The 18,327-nt window shown below is 40.2% G+C and overlaps 1 protein-coding gene across 2 annotated transcripts; it reads right to left on the bottom strand.

Annotated features, from left to right (window-relative positions):
• Nucleotides 1-2,673: 2,673 nt before the first annotated feature.
• CCDC174 (coiled-coil domain containing 174) lies at nt 2,674-16,316 on the bottom strand. Of its 2 annotated transcripts, XM_075762173.1 has the most exons (12): nt 16,192-16,316; nt 14,577-14,681; nt 13,543-13,643; nt 12,538-12,596; nt 11,272-11,452; nt 9,216-9,311; nt 7,669-7,805; nt 7,176-7,270; nt 6,805-6,952; nt 5,616-5,750; nt 3,187-3,894; nt 2,674-3,148 (listed from the first exon to the last, which is right to left on the bottom strand). In XM_075762173.1, coding segments are annotated over exons 1-12 (1,809 nt in total). In that variant the 5' UTR covers nt 16,234-16,316; the 3' UTR covers nt 2,674-3,146. The 2 variants fall into 2 exon arrangements, with proteins under 2 accessions (XP_075618288.1, XP_075618287.1); XM_075762172.1 differs by having other exon boundaries at nt 2,674-3,894.
• Between the last annotated feature and the right edge of the window lie 2,011 nt (nt 16,317-18,327).

The following is an 18,327-nucleotide window of genomic DNA, read 5'->3' as shown; positions in this document are numbered from 1 at the left end:
CTGATGAAGCTACTCTGGATTTCTTACCTGAGCACAAAGGTATTTCATAACCTATATGAATAAACTTAGGTGGCTTACACTGGTCCAAGTGAAAAGAGCACGTAGAGCAATACAGGATAAGCACTGAATGGTGTTAATGCCTCTGGATGTAGGCTAGAAGTCTCTTTAGGTGATAGAAGCAGAAGGATCACTCTCTGAATTCTGGTCACAGCTGTAATCTGAGCTGGATGGCTGGGTGACTGCAACAGTTGTAGTCGTACAACACTTCTGTCAGCAAAAGCCCATGTAACCATAAATCATAGGATGGATTGGGTTGGAAGGGACCTTTAAAAATCATTTAGTTCCAAGCTCCCTGCCATGGGCAGGGACACCCTCCACTAGCCCAGGTTGCCCAAAGCCCCATCCAACCTGGCCTTGAACACTGCCAGGGAGGGGGCATCCACAGCTTCTCTGGGCAACCTGTTCCAGTGCCTCACCACCCTCACAGGGAAGAATTTCTTCCTCAGATCTCATCTCAATCTCCCCTCCTTTAGCTTAAGGCCATTCCCCTTGTGCTATCACTCCATGCCTTTATAAACAGTCCCTCTCCAGCTTTCTTGTAGCCCCTTTAGGTACTGGAAGGTGCTATAAGGTCTCCCCAGAACCTTCTCTTCTTCAGGCTGAACAACCCCAGCTCTCAGCCTGTCTTCATAGTAGAGGTGCTCCAGCCCTCTGATCATCTTCGTGACCTCCTTTGGACTTGCTCCAACAGCTCCATGTCCTTCTTATGTTAGTAGAGTCTTTGCAAGTAACTCTTAACTTAGCAATTAGCTTCTGTCTTTCTTACTCTGTGGGCAACCAAACACTTCTTTATGAAACACAACATTTAACATTAGTTTCTACATACAAGTTCAACAACTGGTGGCACTGCAAAAGGACTGTTTTCCTAACTAGTCAAATTGGAAATTTGTGTTTTGACCACTTATTATCTCTGTGGAAGAAGGCTGCTAAAACACAATGCAACTGTTTTAAACTCTAAATTAAATGTGAGATGACTCAACATTTGAAAAAATTCTACTCGAATCAGAGTCATCAGAGACTACTTCAATGTTACTATGATATAAATAGGAGAAAATAGGTATATACTGGCAGAATTTCTTATAGAAAATCAATAAGACTAGACTGCCATCTCATGGACATCGACTAACCTGATTGTACCAAATTTACAGGGGAAAAAAGGCTGCATTGATGCTGTCACATTTGGTAAAACCAGATGAGTTTGTAACATCTTCCTTTTAGTCATTACTATACAATCATTACTTATTTTCAGGCTCTTTATTCATACTGAAGAGATTCAAGGAAAGGAAAAAATATACATCCTAACGCCACGTGCAACCTGAGTTCAGGTCGGTGTCAGCAGCAGCAAAACCAAGGAGATGTGGCTAAGATTTCTGTGCATTTCAGGTGGATGTGGCCATTCATAGTGCCAACTATCCTTAAGTTCTAGGTCTGTTGAGAGAAACAGAACCCCAAATTTATCATAAAGCTCCAGTCTTTCAACCATTTGGTAAGAATAAAAGACTGGGGTATTTTGTGCCTTTAAAATGGTACCACCGGTGCTCTTTGTGGGGTGTTCTTCCTCCTGTGAGGTGTTATTCCTGCTCTGCAAATTCCTGTGCAAAAGCCAGGGATATAGGAAACAAGAGATGGAAGTGTGTTTACTAGCTGAGTACACAGAGTGTGGGGACAGTGAATGTGTTCTGCACGTTGCTACGTTTGGTCAGTCACCCTGAACATATTGCTCTTCACCAGGCGGTGCAAAGCAGCCCGAGATATGACTGAAGCACACAAGAGTCACACATTATCTCCGTATCTTTGACTAGTTCACTATTTTGTTCGAATGTTCACTATTTTGACATTATCATTTAACTTTAGACAATCTAAAAAACTGCCCATTCTAACCCACTTTTCTAGGTCTCATCCTTGTATGAGCTTTTAAAATACAAATGAGGATATCTAAATTACCTTCAGAAATAAAAATATTCTACAGGGTAAATAAGTATTATTCTCGTTTACTAAAGTTCTGAAATACAAGCTTGTTTGGTAGAGGTTGGTCTGCTTTTATATATAAATAACTCCAATACCAGTTTTTGAAAAAAAAAAAAAAATTAAATAAAAGAAAGCCATAAATATAACAGATGATGCAAGAAAAATGCACTTGGAGAATTATGAGAGCATTTTCTAAACTAGTAAGACAGTAATTGCAGGTGTCAAGAGTTCTGCTTTAGTGAATTGTTTATTCTTAGTCTAACCATCAGTATTTATTGATTTCTGCAATGCCTCTCTCCACTCTAATTTGCTTCACAGAATTATGAGTTATATACAGACCTCAGGAACGCAGAAGCCATTATGACCATGCGAACCACCACTGTTCACTAGATAATCTGCACTTTCTAAACGCAGGAGATTGAGTAGGTAATAAATTTCCTGAAACTGTTCTAAATTTGCCATTTCAATACTGTTTCTACAGATATCACTGAACTTGTAGACCTCCAAACCAGAAGCTGGCTGGGGAGTGGCAGAGTAAAGGAAGAGCTCATCTTCTGAAAACAAGCCATTAATATACCCCAAAGTTCAGGTGCAAGTGGCAAAGAGTTAAAATTAAGTATGTACTAAACTAAGTACCGCCAAAAAAAGAATCACATAATTTTAATAGAGGAAAAAACAACAACCAAAAAAGAACCAACAGGGCAAAAGTACAGCTGTGATGTGAAATAGCTTAGGTCCCTAGAAGATTTATTTTGATTTACTTACAGAAACTTATTTTTCCCAGATGCGGGAAAATAATACTCTTGCTGAGAAGATAATTCTGTTTCAGTTCTTTAAATCACGATTCTTACTTATCTTTTTGCTCTGTTCAAGTCACTTGTCTGTAATAAGACAGCATATCATCTAAACTTTGGTAAAGCGGTTCCTGATTTTGAGTGTCACTGCTGTTGGTCTGCGCTGACGGCAGCACATCTTGGGTGCTGCAGCCACAGCCCTGCATTGCTGGTGGCATGTTCTGGGTGCTGCAGCCACAGCCCTGTATTCCTGGTGGCAAGTCTTGGGCATTGCAGCCACAGTCCTGCACTCCTGGTGGTGCATCCTGGGCGCTGCAGCCACAGTCCTGCACTCCTGGTGGTGCATCCTGGGCGCTGCAGCCACAGGCCTGCATCCCTGGTGGTGCATCCTGGGCGCTGCAGCCACAGGCCTGCATCCCGGGCGGCGCATCCTGGGCGCTGCAGCCACAGGCCTGCATCCCGGGCGGCGCATCCTGGGCGCCATAGCCGTAAGCCTGCATTGAGAATGGCATATCATGGGTGCTGTAGCCATAAGTGTGCATTGGTGGCAGCATGCCTTGAGCACCGTAGCCATAAGCCTGCATTGGAAATGGCATATCATGAGTGCTATAGCCGTAAGCCTGCATTGACGGTGGCACACCTTGTGCACCATAGCCGTAAGCCTGCATTGACGGTGGCACACCTTGAGCACTGTAGCCATAAGCCTGTGCTGATGGCAGCATATCCTCATCATCACTGCTGTCATCCTCTCCTGATGATGGTGCATCTTGAGCGTCACTGCCACATGCCTCTGTTGATGCTGACTCAACTCGAACATTGCTGTTGTAAGCTTGCGCTGATGATGGCACATCTTCACTGCTGCTGCCGTTGGCCTGTGCTGATGGCATCTGTTGGTTTTGTGCTGTCTCCGTTTCTAATTTTGCAGAGGAGGTTTCAGGACTGTTCAAATCCTGACTTCTGTAATTATCATCTTTCTTTTGTCCCATAAAGTAATCAGAAGGTGGCGCAAATTCTGGATCTCGCTCATCTCTGAGTTCTTCCTGTTTCTTTGACCATTGTCCAAACATCAATTCTGTTAGAAACAGGGAAAATGGCACATTGAATATAGATTTCAGGGTCTGAAGATCAGTCAGAAAGGAGGGAAAACAAATTAGCAAACAGAGAAAATGCAGCTGTGTAAAGCCATTTGAAGTTACTTTTCCAACTAGTACTAAATTGCTGGCTAAGCTGTCAGTCCACTTTCTTTACGGAGCAGGAAGGAAAGCATTGAGCATTAGAGATATCCACCACCCTCTATATAACTCATCCTCGTCATTTTAAGATCCTATAACAATGTGGTCATTGGTTATGAAAAATGACTTATTAGTTAGGGGTGAATCAGAATACAAACCAATCAAAGCATTAAGAGCTTATTTATTAGAAGGTGGAGATGATGAGATTATCTGTAGTGGGCACAGGCAAAAACCAGTAACTTCTTTATTTCAACAGAAGTGGTACATATTCTAGTTACTGTGACAGCTGCTGATTTCTCATTAAAAATAGTTCTGAAGTATTGCAATGGAATGACAGCTCAAGATCACCACACTTAAAAAGATATCCCCCAAACCTATTCCAAAGATGTCCCCCAAACATACTCTCTAAACCCAGTATAATTCTTCTCAGTATTCATTTCTACGAAGACTTCTGTAAGAAATGAAGTTGAAAATTTTGATACATAAGGACTACACATTTGGGTGATGTAGCAAAAATAGAGCTCCAATCACAGGAGGACTTCTTCCTTTGGTAAAAATATAAAAAAATATGAAATAGTATGGAGGAAAATATCTATGAGTGAGGAGTTTTGTTTATTCTTACACTAATTTAGATTACATTTATGTTCAGTGAACCACAGTTATTTTACTTCACATTTTAGAGTAAGCTGTCTTCTGCTTTCTGAGTGTAGTTGTTGTGCAGTACAGTGCTGCTTGGGTGTCAGTCAGATACTAGGATTCCTCAGTGATAGGAAAAAAAACAGTGTCCAGCAGGATAAAGATGTAACAGATTGGGCCTGAAAGTTTTTGGTTTTAATGGGACTACAAAGTTTCTCCTCACAACATTGTTCATTAACTGAACACAAAGAGAGACTGTGAAAAGTAGAAAGAAGCTGGAAATATCAGTATTGCACAGAATAGAAATGCTGCTCTTATAGGAGTACTAAAAAAGGTGGACATTTATGTGCTTTGCCTATTCCTTGTTTGCTTTTACTTAAAAGTCAGGCATCAGACTACAAGAAAGTGCACAAGCTTAGATTAATGGTACAAAATGAGTTAATAGGTTTGAGAAGGATCTGGAAGACAGCAATCACTTGATGTTGTGACAAGAAAGATCCTTCAAGATGGGACATTGCCACTGAAGTGGTCTCTGCTTGCATCACTTTTTAGTATCGTCCTGCACCCGTTTCGGTGTAATACATCCTGCCATCCTGTAGCACAAACTACAGAAATACATCAAGAAAAGATCACACTGAAAGACAGTAAATCTTATGAACGATGAAATTTGTCATTCTGACAACCTCTCTGCATCATCCACAAATGGCATAACTCCTATAGAAGAAAATATTATGGGGACATTATAGCAGCTACGGGCACTAAGGCATGCCTTGTCAGCCACTGCACTGGGCACTACACAGCAATACAAAGGGAGAAAGTATTTCATTGCTTCTGAGTCTTACCATACTTGGTCACAAAATAGAAATGAACATAGCAGTGTTGCACACTACTTCCAAACCATGTTTCTGAATCGACATTTCCTTACCTTTGCCTTTATCCCACTCTCGGACATAAGGCACGCCAGGCTTGGTATCTCTCCTCTCCTGGATGACAACCTCTACCTTTCTACTTGCTGCGGTAACTCTCGGAGCTTCCGGTTCGTCAGTAACACCTTTCGCCTCTATGTTACAGAAAGAGATAGCAGATTTTGTTAGTAATGGGATAAAATCTGTATGAACTTCACAGGAGAAATAGAAAGCAAGAGTTATTTGCATTTATAGAGCTCATACTAGTATATCTAATTTCATTCTAACAATGACATGTATCTGAGTGGGGAGGTGATACTAATTACTGCATATTAGTTCAGAAAAGATAATGGGTAAGCTAGATAATCAGGAAGCGTATCTACCAAGATACACTTCATTAGCTTTCTAGTTGTATCAAAAACACTGCTGAAAATCTATTGCATAACAACCCAAAAAGGAATGTGGTGTTATACTGAAGCTAGAGAATTTGGTAAAAATAAGAATGTTTAGCATGTTATCTCCCTTTCATTTACTGGAGAAAACAATTTGCATTCTTATTCTTCTGCAGAACAGTAACAGTTAGCAGTGGCACATTACTGTTCTTCCTTTCCAGAGCACTTCACAGTTAATGACTTGCATAGAATTCTGACACAGTGAAATATTAGCTACATTTTACAGTGGGAGACAGTACGAGTTGACTAGCGGTGTCATAAGGGAAACAGTGCAGTGCAGAAGTGGGATTAGAACTCTAATTCATCATCCTAAAACCTAGTCAGCTGCATGTATGTCTAATTTACAGACTGCACTGAAACTGTAAGAGTATGTATTACATGACATTAAAATTAACTTGTTACTACTTTTTATTCTACCTCATCTTAAAAAACAAAAAGCCAGTAAAATTTCAGCAGCTTTAACCTCAACCTGCGTAATTAACCCACATAATTCCTGCTCAGGTGTGAATCAAAAAAAGCCTACAATCTACACATCACATTTCTACCTGCATTATTAAGCTACTTATGGCATGATTTTATTTCTACACACAATTATATGAACTCTCACTCTCTTAACAGTTATACTAATTGTATACATAGAATACATAATACCAATATATTGAATGTCCCAACCTAAATCAATTAGAGTATGCCTGTCTATTGATCAAATACAAGATGAAATAGCAAGTATTTAACTTAAAAAGGCAGCAGATCATACCTCCCTTCTCCAATTTTTCTGCCTCTTCCTCTAATCCAGCTTCCCTTAACTTCTTAATCTTCCGTGCTCGAAGTTTAGACAGCCTTGCATCTAGAGCTGCCTTCCTTTTTTCTTTTAACTGTTCACGTTTAGTTCTCTGGTCAAGTGTCTTAACAGCAAAGAAAAACATGAATTAATCTTCCTTTGTTATTATAATCAACTACATATCTTCCTTCACTAAACAGCTAAAAGCAAAACTTTTCAAGTACCTGTTTCAAAAGGAAAAAAGAGGCCAAATTTTTTTGGAGTCAGCTGCAGGCATCACAAATCAAAGACAGTGACCACTGAAATGAGGATGCCCTCACACTCCGGTTTGCTCTTTAAACTCATACCTGCTCTCTTAGCATATCCAATGTTGCCCGTTGTTTATCCCTAAGTTCTTTGTCACGAGAAAAGGCAAAGTAACCAACACCAAGCTGTCTGGCCTCTGAAAAGAGGAGGAAAATCAATTAAGTTCAAGTTACACTCAGTTTATAACAGACAGTAATGACAAGCACCATGCACCCTGCTTTCAGGCACTGAATTACTCCCAAAAACGTACACTGCATTAATTTTAGGTGGCTTAAAAGGGCTTGTTTTAGATGATACACGAAGTGAAGCTTTCTGAAGAAAAACACAGGAGGAAGCAATGAAATTTGAAAAATACATTTGAGAAAAATACAATTTGAGGAAAAATAAATCTAGATTTATGTAGTGGTAATTTGAATGGTTATTACACATGTGGCTTAACACATACCTACACTTTGCCATATAGGCACAAGAAATACCTTTCCCTTGCTTCCCCTAAAACTAATCTCTTTGGTGATACCAAGAATGGAATTATACCATTTTCTCGAATGTCCTCATAATGTATGGGTCCCATGGGTTTTCTGAGGGCTTCTTCTTCTTCTTTTTCCCACTGCTGCCTCTGAAGTTCTCTTCTCATGTCTTCAGATAACAGAGTATTCCCATCAGGACCTTGTCTAATTAAAAAAAAAAGTTAGGGATTACAGAGCAGAACTTACCAGTTTTATGGTATCAAACAGTGATTGACCCACTATTGCAGTGTTTACAAAACATAGATCACTGTAGGCACCATTTAGTGATGCAGCATTGATGACTACGGTACATGGGGAAGACAGAAATACAAAACTACTTCTGAAACAAGGTCCCAGTAGAGCATGTTAACAAAAGACTTAAACAAAATCATATCCTTTCTCAGAGGCTTTAGGAAATCATTATCAAATCACAGAATGGGAGATGAAATAATCACTTTTATTGGCATTTCTTGGGATTCTAGCAATCACATATAGAAACATTTCAGATGTAATATAAGAAAATGAAAGGTGTTTGAAACACCCAAAAGCTAGCCATTAATTCACCCTAGAAGTTGGTGCCAAATCTTAATACCCAACATGGGAAATATTTTTTGTCTTCCCAAGAGAAGCAGCAGGATCTTTTATTGTCTAGCTACAGCTGGTTTTGCTGACCGACTGCCATCCATATCAATGCAGAGGCTGCAATTTCCAAGCACTCATATTCTCCATCTTATGTTTAAAATATATAGAACACACGAATAAGTTGTTAGCATGAAAGAATTTTCACTTCAGCAACAGTAAGGGCTCAGCTGAGGTGTCTTTAGATTATTTTCTGAAAACAATTCTCAGTGCTGCCATAATAATTTTAACAGAAGAGCTGTTAAACAGCTGTTTAACAGAAGAGCAAAATCAAACAAATGGAGATCTAACATTCACTTTGAATGTCATGATGAATTTGGAATTGCTAAAAGACTATCATCAGTTTCCAGGTTAAACAGAACCAGCAATCACTTCTCTGGCATTTTCTGGAAGGTATTAATAAAATACAGTTTCTATGCAAGGACCACAGTTTTAAAAGATGCATTAAATATCTGAGAGTTTGCGAAGTCAATTTATTAGAAATTTTCTCTGCAAGCCATGCTCTGTAAGTGATGTTTTATATTTAGTCAGCATTTACATCAAAAAGTGTCCCTTAGTAGGTTATTAAAAATTTCATTTTAGCTTTTATTTGATATCCATGGTCTCCATTCTGTTGCAATTTAAAACCAATACACCAGCCACATATTTCAAACAGTCAGCTACCAAGGTGAAATAAAATAGAAGCCTCGGAATACTATATGAATTTATAATAGAAAGTTTTGATAAAATCACAGTCATGCACAATTTCTCTGTAGCTACTCTATTTTTTAAGGCACAAACCAGCAGAAGTTTGTCAAAGTAAATCTAGAGAAAGCAGGAGCATCAACAATTCTGGCTTGAGAATGGGGTAACAAAGCACAGCCTCTCTTCCTTTGCATCAAGAATATGCATGTTAAATACTGCAAGGAACGTGCACTTCTATTAGAGAAACCACACCTTTTCCCTTGAAGTTCCTGATCCATTTTAAGTAGACTTGGCAAATCCTTCTTCATACAGCGTCTAGATCGGCCAAGGAAATCAACATAATCAACCCTGTAATGAAAGCAAAGGAAATTTGATGCAGAACTTCTATTTTCAGATTTAGAGAACTCTTAACCAGAAGATAGAAGCTGTGACACTTTCCAAAAAGTATTCATCACCTCTCAGCCTCTCCATGTGTGACAGTTTCTTCTACCTTTCAGTTGTAAGAGAATATGTTCTGAGCGAGGCATATGGCAGTTTTATTGCAGATATTTACCCGATCTCACTTTGAGCTGGCTGTCTGCCTTGGCAATCCGATGGTGTAAAAAAATGTTCAAAAGTTAGAATGTCGTGTAGTTTTCACACTAAAATGAAACTGAGGCTAGTACTGGCTTCCCATGGTGAAAATAATAATGCAGCATTGACTTCTTGCGGATATGAAATTGCTACAATATATTTCAATTATCAGTCTAAAGCTCATTTAGAATAGGCTGATGGCATTCATTCAACTGGCATAACAAAGGCTGACTAAAATGCAAGCAAAATGTTCCTTTGAAGCACATATCGTGCTTCTTATTCAACTCTTTATAGTACTGAACACTTAATTTACACTTGTCAACAAAAAAAGCTGTTAGGAGCTATACTTATTGTCCTGAAATGCTAGAAAGTTCTTTAGCATCAAGCTGCTTCAATTATCCCATTCTAAAGAATTAATACAACATCTGAAAAAGTATGACTGGCAAGCTAGTTACCAAAAAAGCAAACTTTAAAAGATCTGTGCTTTTAATAAGTTAGGTCTTTTACGTAACTTCTAAGGATATCTACAACTTAGGATATACTCAGTGCTCTTTGGTTATTATAATGTAACACCTGTAGGAAAAAAAGTCTGCATTCTCTATTGTAAAAATGTAACTATGGATGGCTGCAGAATAATTATGCTAGCACCGAAATATCCTCATGAGGATATGGCCTCACTGAGATGGACAGTATATTAATAATAACACGTCAATGAAGTGAGATGTAGGCAATGATAGAAAAGCACCGGTGAACAGTAAAATGTATCAGTTTAAATTTCTGACATTTTATGGTGATGAGAGCACAAAGTGGTTTGAGTCCATCACTGGATCATTGATAGTTTCATCTTGAATTTCAGTAAGATGCTGGTAACATGTATATCTGCCTTTCCAATCTAGCAGTCTTCTGGTACTCTGCTGGATTCTTCTCCCAGTTTATTCTGAAACATTATATTGCAAATCTTATCTTCGCCTAATAAACTGGAGAACGGGGGTGCTCTGTTCCGTATCGGTTACTCTGTTTTAAACTGATTACCAGAAGTAAAAATTCTGTTCCATAAGCATTTTAAACAAATTGGCAAGGAAAATGTTTAGTCAGACTGGGTTCATAATTATTCCTAATATCTTGGGTGAAAAACTAGTAGTTACTTGGAATGTCACAGAAAATTGTCACAATTTACTGTGCTGCTGTTAAAACAGTAGAAGAAATCCTGGAAAACTCTGTTCTTTTTCCAATTGGAGTTTCTCTCCTTCAAGAAGTGGTCACACAACAACAACTGCTCATTTTGTAAATCACACACAATTAGAGAAGGGAAAGTGGATGCAATAAAACTCCCAAGTTTTGCTAAAATGCATTTCAATTCAAGACACCAAAGCATAAAATTGTATCAATACTGTGATCAGAACTTCCATTAACTATGCAAGAAAATAAGAGAGGATATTATGATGTGTCATTTACAGTACATTTCCCTGATTGTTATTTCTCAAAATCCTGGATGTAGATTATATTGCAGTGTTACCTACATGGAAAGGAAAGTAACACGAAAGACTGTCTTTTAATAAGACATCATTAAAGAACGTTACTACCTCTTCTCAATGTGTAGTATTAACAAAACAAAACAAAAAAAAAAAAAAAGGAAAAGGTGCCACTCCACATACTTTGGAGAATAAAATCATTTTCTCATGCAACGGTCAAGACAGACTAGTCAGGACAGCTGAGCCCAATCAGTAGTACCAACCATTCTTCATCTGGGTCCTCAGGCGGTGGTATTTCCACTTCAGGTTGAGTTTCCTCATCATCTGTCTCTTTTTCTAAAGTCTTTCTAGCAGCTTCGCTCTGATACATTTCTTGTACTTCGTGCTGTTTATCTATGATCTTCTGAGTGAAATCCACCAGGTACAAATCCTCAGTTTCTTCATCTAAGGCAGAAAATTGATTCTTAGAAAACAGCCAGGAAAAGAACAGAACCGAGCACAAAAATCAATACAAAACAGCCACAATCAGCTTTTCAGCTGTCAGCAATGCCCTGGACCACACTATTGGGGAATACTTAAATCTCATTCAGTGCAAAACAAATCTAGAGCTATAAATTGGCTCCACAGTGATAACCCCTATTTCTGAATAGAAGTTTTAAGGTATAGAAGTTTTAAGGTATCTTAAAGCAATTAATCGCTTGTATACAATACAGAAAAGGTTGCAGTCTTGGCACTAAAATAGCCTCTGCTCATTAACTGTTTCAGAAATATAGCATTTGTTATGTAACAGTTCAAATACTTTTTTGATGCTTAACATTTGGTATGTTGGCAGTAGTTAAGCAGTCCCTAGAGTACTTTTTCTAAAAAGCAGAGAAAAGTGGTGGGATCATATGTGGCAAAGATGGACACTAGTGAAGAAAACATTAGAGATTAATTGCAAGGAGATTTGGATTCTATTTAATCATTGCTTCTCGCAAGAGACTGAATGTGTGAGAAGAAAGGGCAAATTAGAGTTCGCTAACTCTGTTAGCAGCATGACTGGCATTGACATATGGACCAGCCAGACTCCCCTCCTGCTCCTCTTCTCTGCATAAAGGTCCAAGAATTAGAAAGCAGGACAGAACATCAGCAATGCACTACAAAGACTGCATAACAGAGACTAAATTTATTTTGCTTTTCTAAGATTCTGTATTGAAAAATCAGAATATATTCCACCCACTTAATGAATAAGCGAAACAAGCCTATAGTGCTTTACTAGGATAGGCTGTCCTTCAGAAAAGTAATTTTATTTTCTCTAGTACATATATTTTTTCTCCCTTTCAAAGCAGAATAACCCATGTCAATCACTTTGTATAATAACTCCCCAAAAAATTTCTAATATAAGACGACAAGCAGAGAATTCATACTGTAGGTGCTGTAAATCACCAGTCAGTCAGAAATGCCGACATTTAGGGTGAACTTTACAAACAATTTTCCAATAAATAAATAAATAACGCACACCCCCCTCATTTTAGAGTAGTTTTATTCACCTGGGAAGTCGCCTTTTGTCATTTTCTCATACAGCTTTGCTTTCTCTTCTAGTTTCTTCCTGAAAAAGAAAGAAAAAAAAAATTAACATTGCAATCCCACCAATTCCAAACATGGTTAAAAATCATCAATTTAGCCTTAGATAAATGGAAGAGGAAAGTACCAGGAGTGCTTGAAATGTTTTCTAGAAGCTGACTCATGCCTGTTTTTTGTTTTGAACCTTCACTGTCTTTTCTGAAGATACAGAAATATCTAGTTCCAGAGTTTATACTGAAAATAATTTTAGTGAAGTTACAGAATTAATCTTAAGTGTAATTTGTCAAGTAGGTAGGAACATGACATAACAAGTATTCCACTTTATCTAACTACTATGGTCTGTCACATAAATACTGGAAGCTAGACCATTATTTGCAGGTATGAGATATTGAAATACTGTTTTACAGAAGGAAAAAAAAAAGAAAAAAGAAAGATATAACATGGAGTTACACTTATTCTTAGAAACTGAAGATAAAATCTTAGCTAATTTCTGGAATGGTAGAAGACAATTTTGAAGAGCTAGGAACTGCTTACAGAAAACCAGAAAATGACTTATAAATTGCATTTTCAACATATATCTTATTGTACAACTAATCCATTTAGAAGATGAGTTAAATCTTCAAATCTTGCAAAAAGCAAGACATTTACTGTCAAGTCCAAGAAACACTTTGCTATAGAATTCTAATGTATCGCTGCCCTGGCTTTGAATTCTAAAGATGACTTTCAAAAATCAGTAGCTTGACATATTCAGAGAGCTGTGATTACGTGAAGGCAGATATCCTTAGAGCATGAGACTGCTGGGATGCAGTTTGTATATCACTGGAAAAGAGCATGGAATTGATGCTGGTCTCACTGGTTGGTCTAATGAGAACTGCTGGTCCAAAACGTGCATAACTTGCTTTATGTGCTTTTCTAAACACTGAAAAACAAGTTCTACAAAGCACTCCTTTCTTACTGAGCCCAAGAGTTACCTGGATTTATCTAATATATGCTCCTCTTCTGCCTTCTGCTCAACATCCTTCTCCGCTCGATTTGCAACTCCAGTGTTTTGTTTGTTCCAGATGCTTGGTTTCTGTGGAGTACAATTTCATAACAACAAATAAAGAAATAAACAAAAACATCAAAATGGTAACAATTACAAAAATATTTCAACTCTATAATGCAAACTTTGCAAAACAACCATGAAAGACTTTGTAAATAACACCTTAAACATGTTTGACTTGAGACTATACTTAGTGTGCTGTACGATGCAGCAGGTATGTCCTAAAATTACACAGATTGCAATATGATATAATAGTTAAGGACAGGATGATAAGAAAGAAAAAAAAGCAAAAAAGAAAAAAAAAAGCTCTCAGAAATCAGACAAAATCTATTCTGACAAAGATGTTAAGGTTAAAAAAAAATTAGTAATAACAATCCTGCTGATTATTAAAGTAATAACGAAGCCATGAATTATTTCTATTACCTTCATTTTAGATATAAAATACAATCAGTTTGCCCTTTACAGCATAACACTGTAAATGCTGCATGTTCTTCAAATATGGCAGCAATACTATATTCTACTATTAGAAAGCTACAGAATGAATAAAAACCAATGTGCAGTAAAAACATGAGAGAGAATTGTGTATCCATTATTATACACCGTGACACAGAGGAACAGATTGCAGAGCACTTATCAAGAAGAGCCTCTCATCCTCCATCCTTCAGAGAAGCACATAAAATCTTGGAGAAAAAAAGAAACATCTTCTCCTACAGTTACAAAAGCTGTGGCTCCCTGGGGAACAAAGATTAAGTGGTGATTTAGATGGGCATAAGCAGGAGATAAGTTTTCTGCTGTGCACAAGAATCTCACCTGGAAATGAAATTTAAAGAACATCCTCATCCTGTAGATTTTACAGTTGAACAGCAACACAGCTCTGAGTCTTTACTTATTTAGATTTGAATATGAACTTCCTTACTTAAAGGAGAAAGAACGATAAAACCAACAATGGAAAAGTATTTCTACCTTATTAGAAGTTTTAGGCTTTGCAAAGATGCCAGCATCTTTCAGTAGCTTTTCTTTCTTGAATTCTTCTTGCTTTCGGAAGAGTTCTGCTTTGAGATCTACCAACTACATCAATGGCAAAATAAACAAATAACCAAGACATATCAAATGCATATACATCAGGTACTGTAATAAAGTAATAATTGTCTCTCTAGTAAAACAATCAGGCATTTACAGTTATACGAGCATTTGGTTGTATTTTTATGTGGAACTTTGAAGCACAGATTCGATCACAAAGGTCGCTCTTAAGTTTCCAGCAACCAATATGCAAAAAACACAGAATGCAAATAATGATTAGGGATTTATGAAAACCCCAAATATATCCTTGATCCTTTGATACATAGTGGGAATAAGAGACACATAATTCCACACAGATTTTACCAGCCTCCCAAGAGCAAACAAATAGAGAAGGACTAATGAAACAACACTAGTGAATTTGAAAAGGAAACTTCTAACCATTATATAATGAGTAAAATCCTGCCTCAGAAAAGAACTGATAAAAGTTTACTTTCATAAAATATATATACTTTCCCAAACAGTTTTATATACTGTTTATATAGTTACAGATTTTTTTTTTTTTTTAAATAAATATGTACGTAGCAAGCATTGCCATCTGTGACCAACACCCATCTCACCTTTTATTAGGAAACATCCCCAGCAGGGGCATTATCTTGAAATTACATTAAAACCCCTAGTTTGGAAGAGAATATCAGGCCACTTTCCCTGCAAGTCCTACAGAAGGCAAATTTCACAGATGTACATTAAATCAGGAAAGTGGAAGACTTTAGTATTAATATCTGTCCCAAACACTAAAGCATTTGCTTTTCACGTCCCTGCACCAATGATGCACAGTGTTGTAAATGAACCCTCTTCCCCCAGAATACTTTAAAGTTTTGGATGATCAACATTAAATGCTTCACATACAACAACCCACAGGTTACATCAACTGTTTATTTGGAAATATGAAGTGTTTGGTAGCAATCTCGTTAACAGACCACTGGAGAGCAGGGAGGAACGGCACCTGGCCATCCCGAAGGTAAATTCCCCAAGGCACGGCGCTCCCGTTCCTTAGAAAAAAATCAGGAAATGACCTCACATTTCCCTCTCATGCCCTAATGTTATCATTACATCACGAATGGGGGCAAATTCAGCCCTAGCACACTCGGATTAAGAGCGCAGCGCGTACGTTTGGTCAAGAAGGCGAAGGGGCCAAACCCCCCGCCAGGAACATCTCACAAAACCACACGCGACGTCAGAACGCGTGACGCACGGCGTTACAACAAACCCCTCTAAACCAGCATTTGCTTTTACAAGCGTGCATTTCAGTGGGCTGGGGTTAAAGCGAGGGGTCAGAAAAACACGCTCCGGTGTACTGTTATCCCTGGAAGCGGCTCACCCCAGGCCCCCGCCCGCACGGCCTGCGCCGGCCAGGCCCGCCCGCAGCAGCCCCGCAGCTGCGGGAACAGGGCACGCCTCGCCGTCCTCACACCCTTATAAACCGACCGACAGGCCCTGCCGGGAAGGCGGAGAGGTTTATTTTGCTTCTTCCCGGCTACAGCCAGGTTCGCCCGCTCACCGAGGAGGCGGCCACATCCAACGGCTTCTTCCTCCGGTCCATGGCGGCCTCCGCTCCTCCGGCAACCGCCTCAGCCGGCTGCCTTCTTCCCCGCTTTGCGGCCTTACCGTAAAGCGCAACGAAAGCGAGGCGCTATTGCGACAGCCGCGATGAGAGCAGGCGGGGAACCCATCCCCGCCGCCATGTTGGGGAGGTTCAGGGGAGGGCAGACGGGTAAGGGTGGGGCCGCTAGGGGGCGCTGTGCGCGCGTGGCTCGGAGCAGTGCTGCCCCCCCCACCCCCCCGTGCCCGGCCGCGGTCAGCCTGAGGGGGCTGCGCCGTGCGGGGAGCCCTCCCTGGCTGCGGCTTCCCTGGCTGCGCTCCAGTTCGGGGTGACAGGTTGGCAGGGACCTCTGGAGATCATCTAGGCCACCCCCTGCTAGAGCGGGATCACCCAGAGCAGGTTGCACGGGATCGCGTGCAGGTGGGTTTTGTATCTCTCCAGAGAAGGAGACCCCACAGCCGCTCCGGGCAGCCTGTCCCAGTGCTCGGTCACCCTCACAACGAACAAGTTTTTTCTCATGTTCAGATGTAACTTCTGTGTTCCAGTTTGTGCCTGTTGCCCCTTGTCCTGTCGCTGGGCACCGCTGAGAAGAGTCTGGCCCCGTCTTCCCGACACCCGCCCTGTAGATAGGAGTGTAGCTCAGATCCCCTCTCTGTCTTCTCCAGGCTACACATCTCCAGCTCTCTCAGCCTTTCCTCACACGAGAGATGCTCCAGTCTCCTCATCACCTCTGTAGCCCTCTGCTGGACTCTCCCCAGTAGTTACCTGCCTGTCTTGAACTGGGGAGCCCAGAACTGGAGGCAGCACTGCAGACGTGGCCTCACCAGGGCAGAGTAGAGGGGGAGGAGAACCTCCCTCGACCTGCTGGCCACACTCTTAATGCACCCCAGGTACCATTGGCCTTCTTGGCTGCAAGGGCACACTGCTGGTCATGGAGGGCTTGTCGTCCACCAGGACTCCCAGGTGTGGAAATGAGGGTTCCTGGCAGGTGGAGTTCAAATTCTTCAGGTCCCCTGTTGGAAATGGCCATGTGTGGCCTGGGGGTGGGAGCTGCTGCCAGCAGCAAGAGTGGGGTGAAGTGGGGTTGGGTGCTCTGGGGCTGCTGGACTGGGAGGTGGCCAGGAATTAAATAGGGCTTGGCAGGATCACAGGCCTGCCCAGAGCTGGGTTTGGGGCTAAATGAGTAAGTTAATGGTTGAAATTTGGTATCAACAGAAAAACAAATAAAAGAACCACCCCAAAAAGTCTTTCCTGCCTTAGTTGATATGTGAGTGCTACAGAGATGAGACCTGAAATGCTCCCTGGAGCTGGACACAGCCATGTCCTTCAACACTAGGCTGGGTTTAGCCCTGTGACCATTGCTCTCTGGGCTGCCTTGTTTAAGCCATGCGCTTGGAATGAAGTGCAGTGGCTGTCTGCTGTACTTCACCCTCTGCCTGCACGGATCTGTGCTGATGGAGGTGGGAGTTAATGAGCCACAGCTTTGCAGGACTGATGAGCGTGGTCTGTCATACACAAATATAAACCCACCCATATGTGCTGGAGCTCTGTAACCTCAGAGATGAGCGCAGGTGGCTCTTGGGGAGCGAGATTCAGTGTTTTACTTATACTGGGTAGCTCATTGCATCCTTTATCATCCCCATAAAGAAAAAGGGCTGTCTCATAGGTTTTAATTCAAAGTGATTCTGAAGATTACAATTATCTGGAGTTGCAAGAGGAAGCTGCCTTTTACGTGTCTTTATTAAAGTGGAAAAATATAAGGTGCTCCGATGTTGTTGCTTGGCAATGTGACAGCTGATAGAAGCGTCAGATACAGTTCTTTTGATTTTTGAAATGTATTGCTTTTGCGTTTGGGAAGCTGGGTCAGGCCCATATTTAAATAGTTTATGGACACAGAATTGCAAAGCTGACAGAGATACTCAGTTGCTAAGTAAGAGTGCAATTCCAAAAGAGCAATTTCTGGCCCTAGTGAAGCTGACTAGCTTTTGACTTTTTAAAAGAAGGGAAAATGGTGGGAGACGACAGATGCAGAAAAGTGCAGGTCATACTAGAGCCATAAGGTTTACTATTTTAATCCGCAATGGAAGAAGAGAA

The sequence above is a fragment of the Balearica regulorum genome, chromosome 10, assembly GCF_011004875.1.
Source record: "Balearica regulorum gibbericeps isolate bBalReg1 chromosome 10, bBalReg1.pri, whole genome shotgun sequence".
Taxonomy (NCBI): domain Eukaryota; kingdom Metazoa; phylum Chordata; class Aves; order Gruiformes; family Gruidae; genus Balearica; species Balearica regulorum.
The sequence above is the reverse complement of the archived record's forward strand: the minus strand, read 5'-3'. Positions and strand labels throughout refer to the sequence as shown.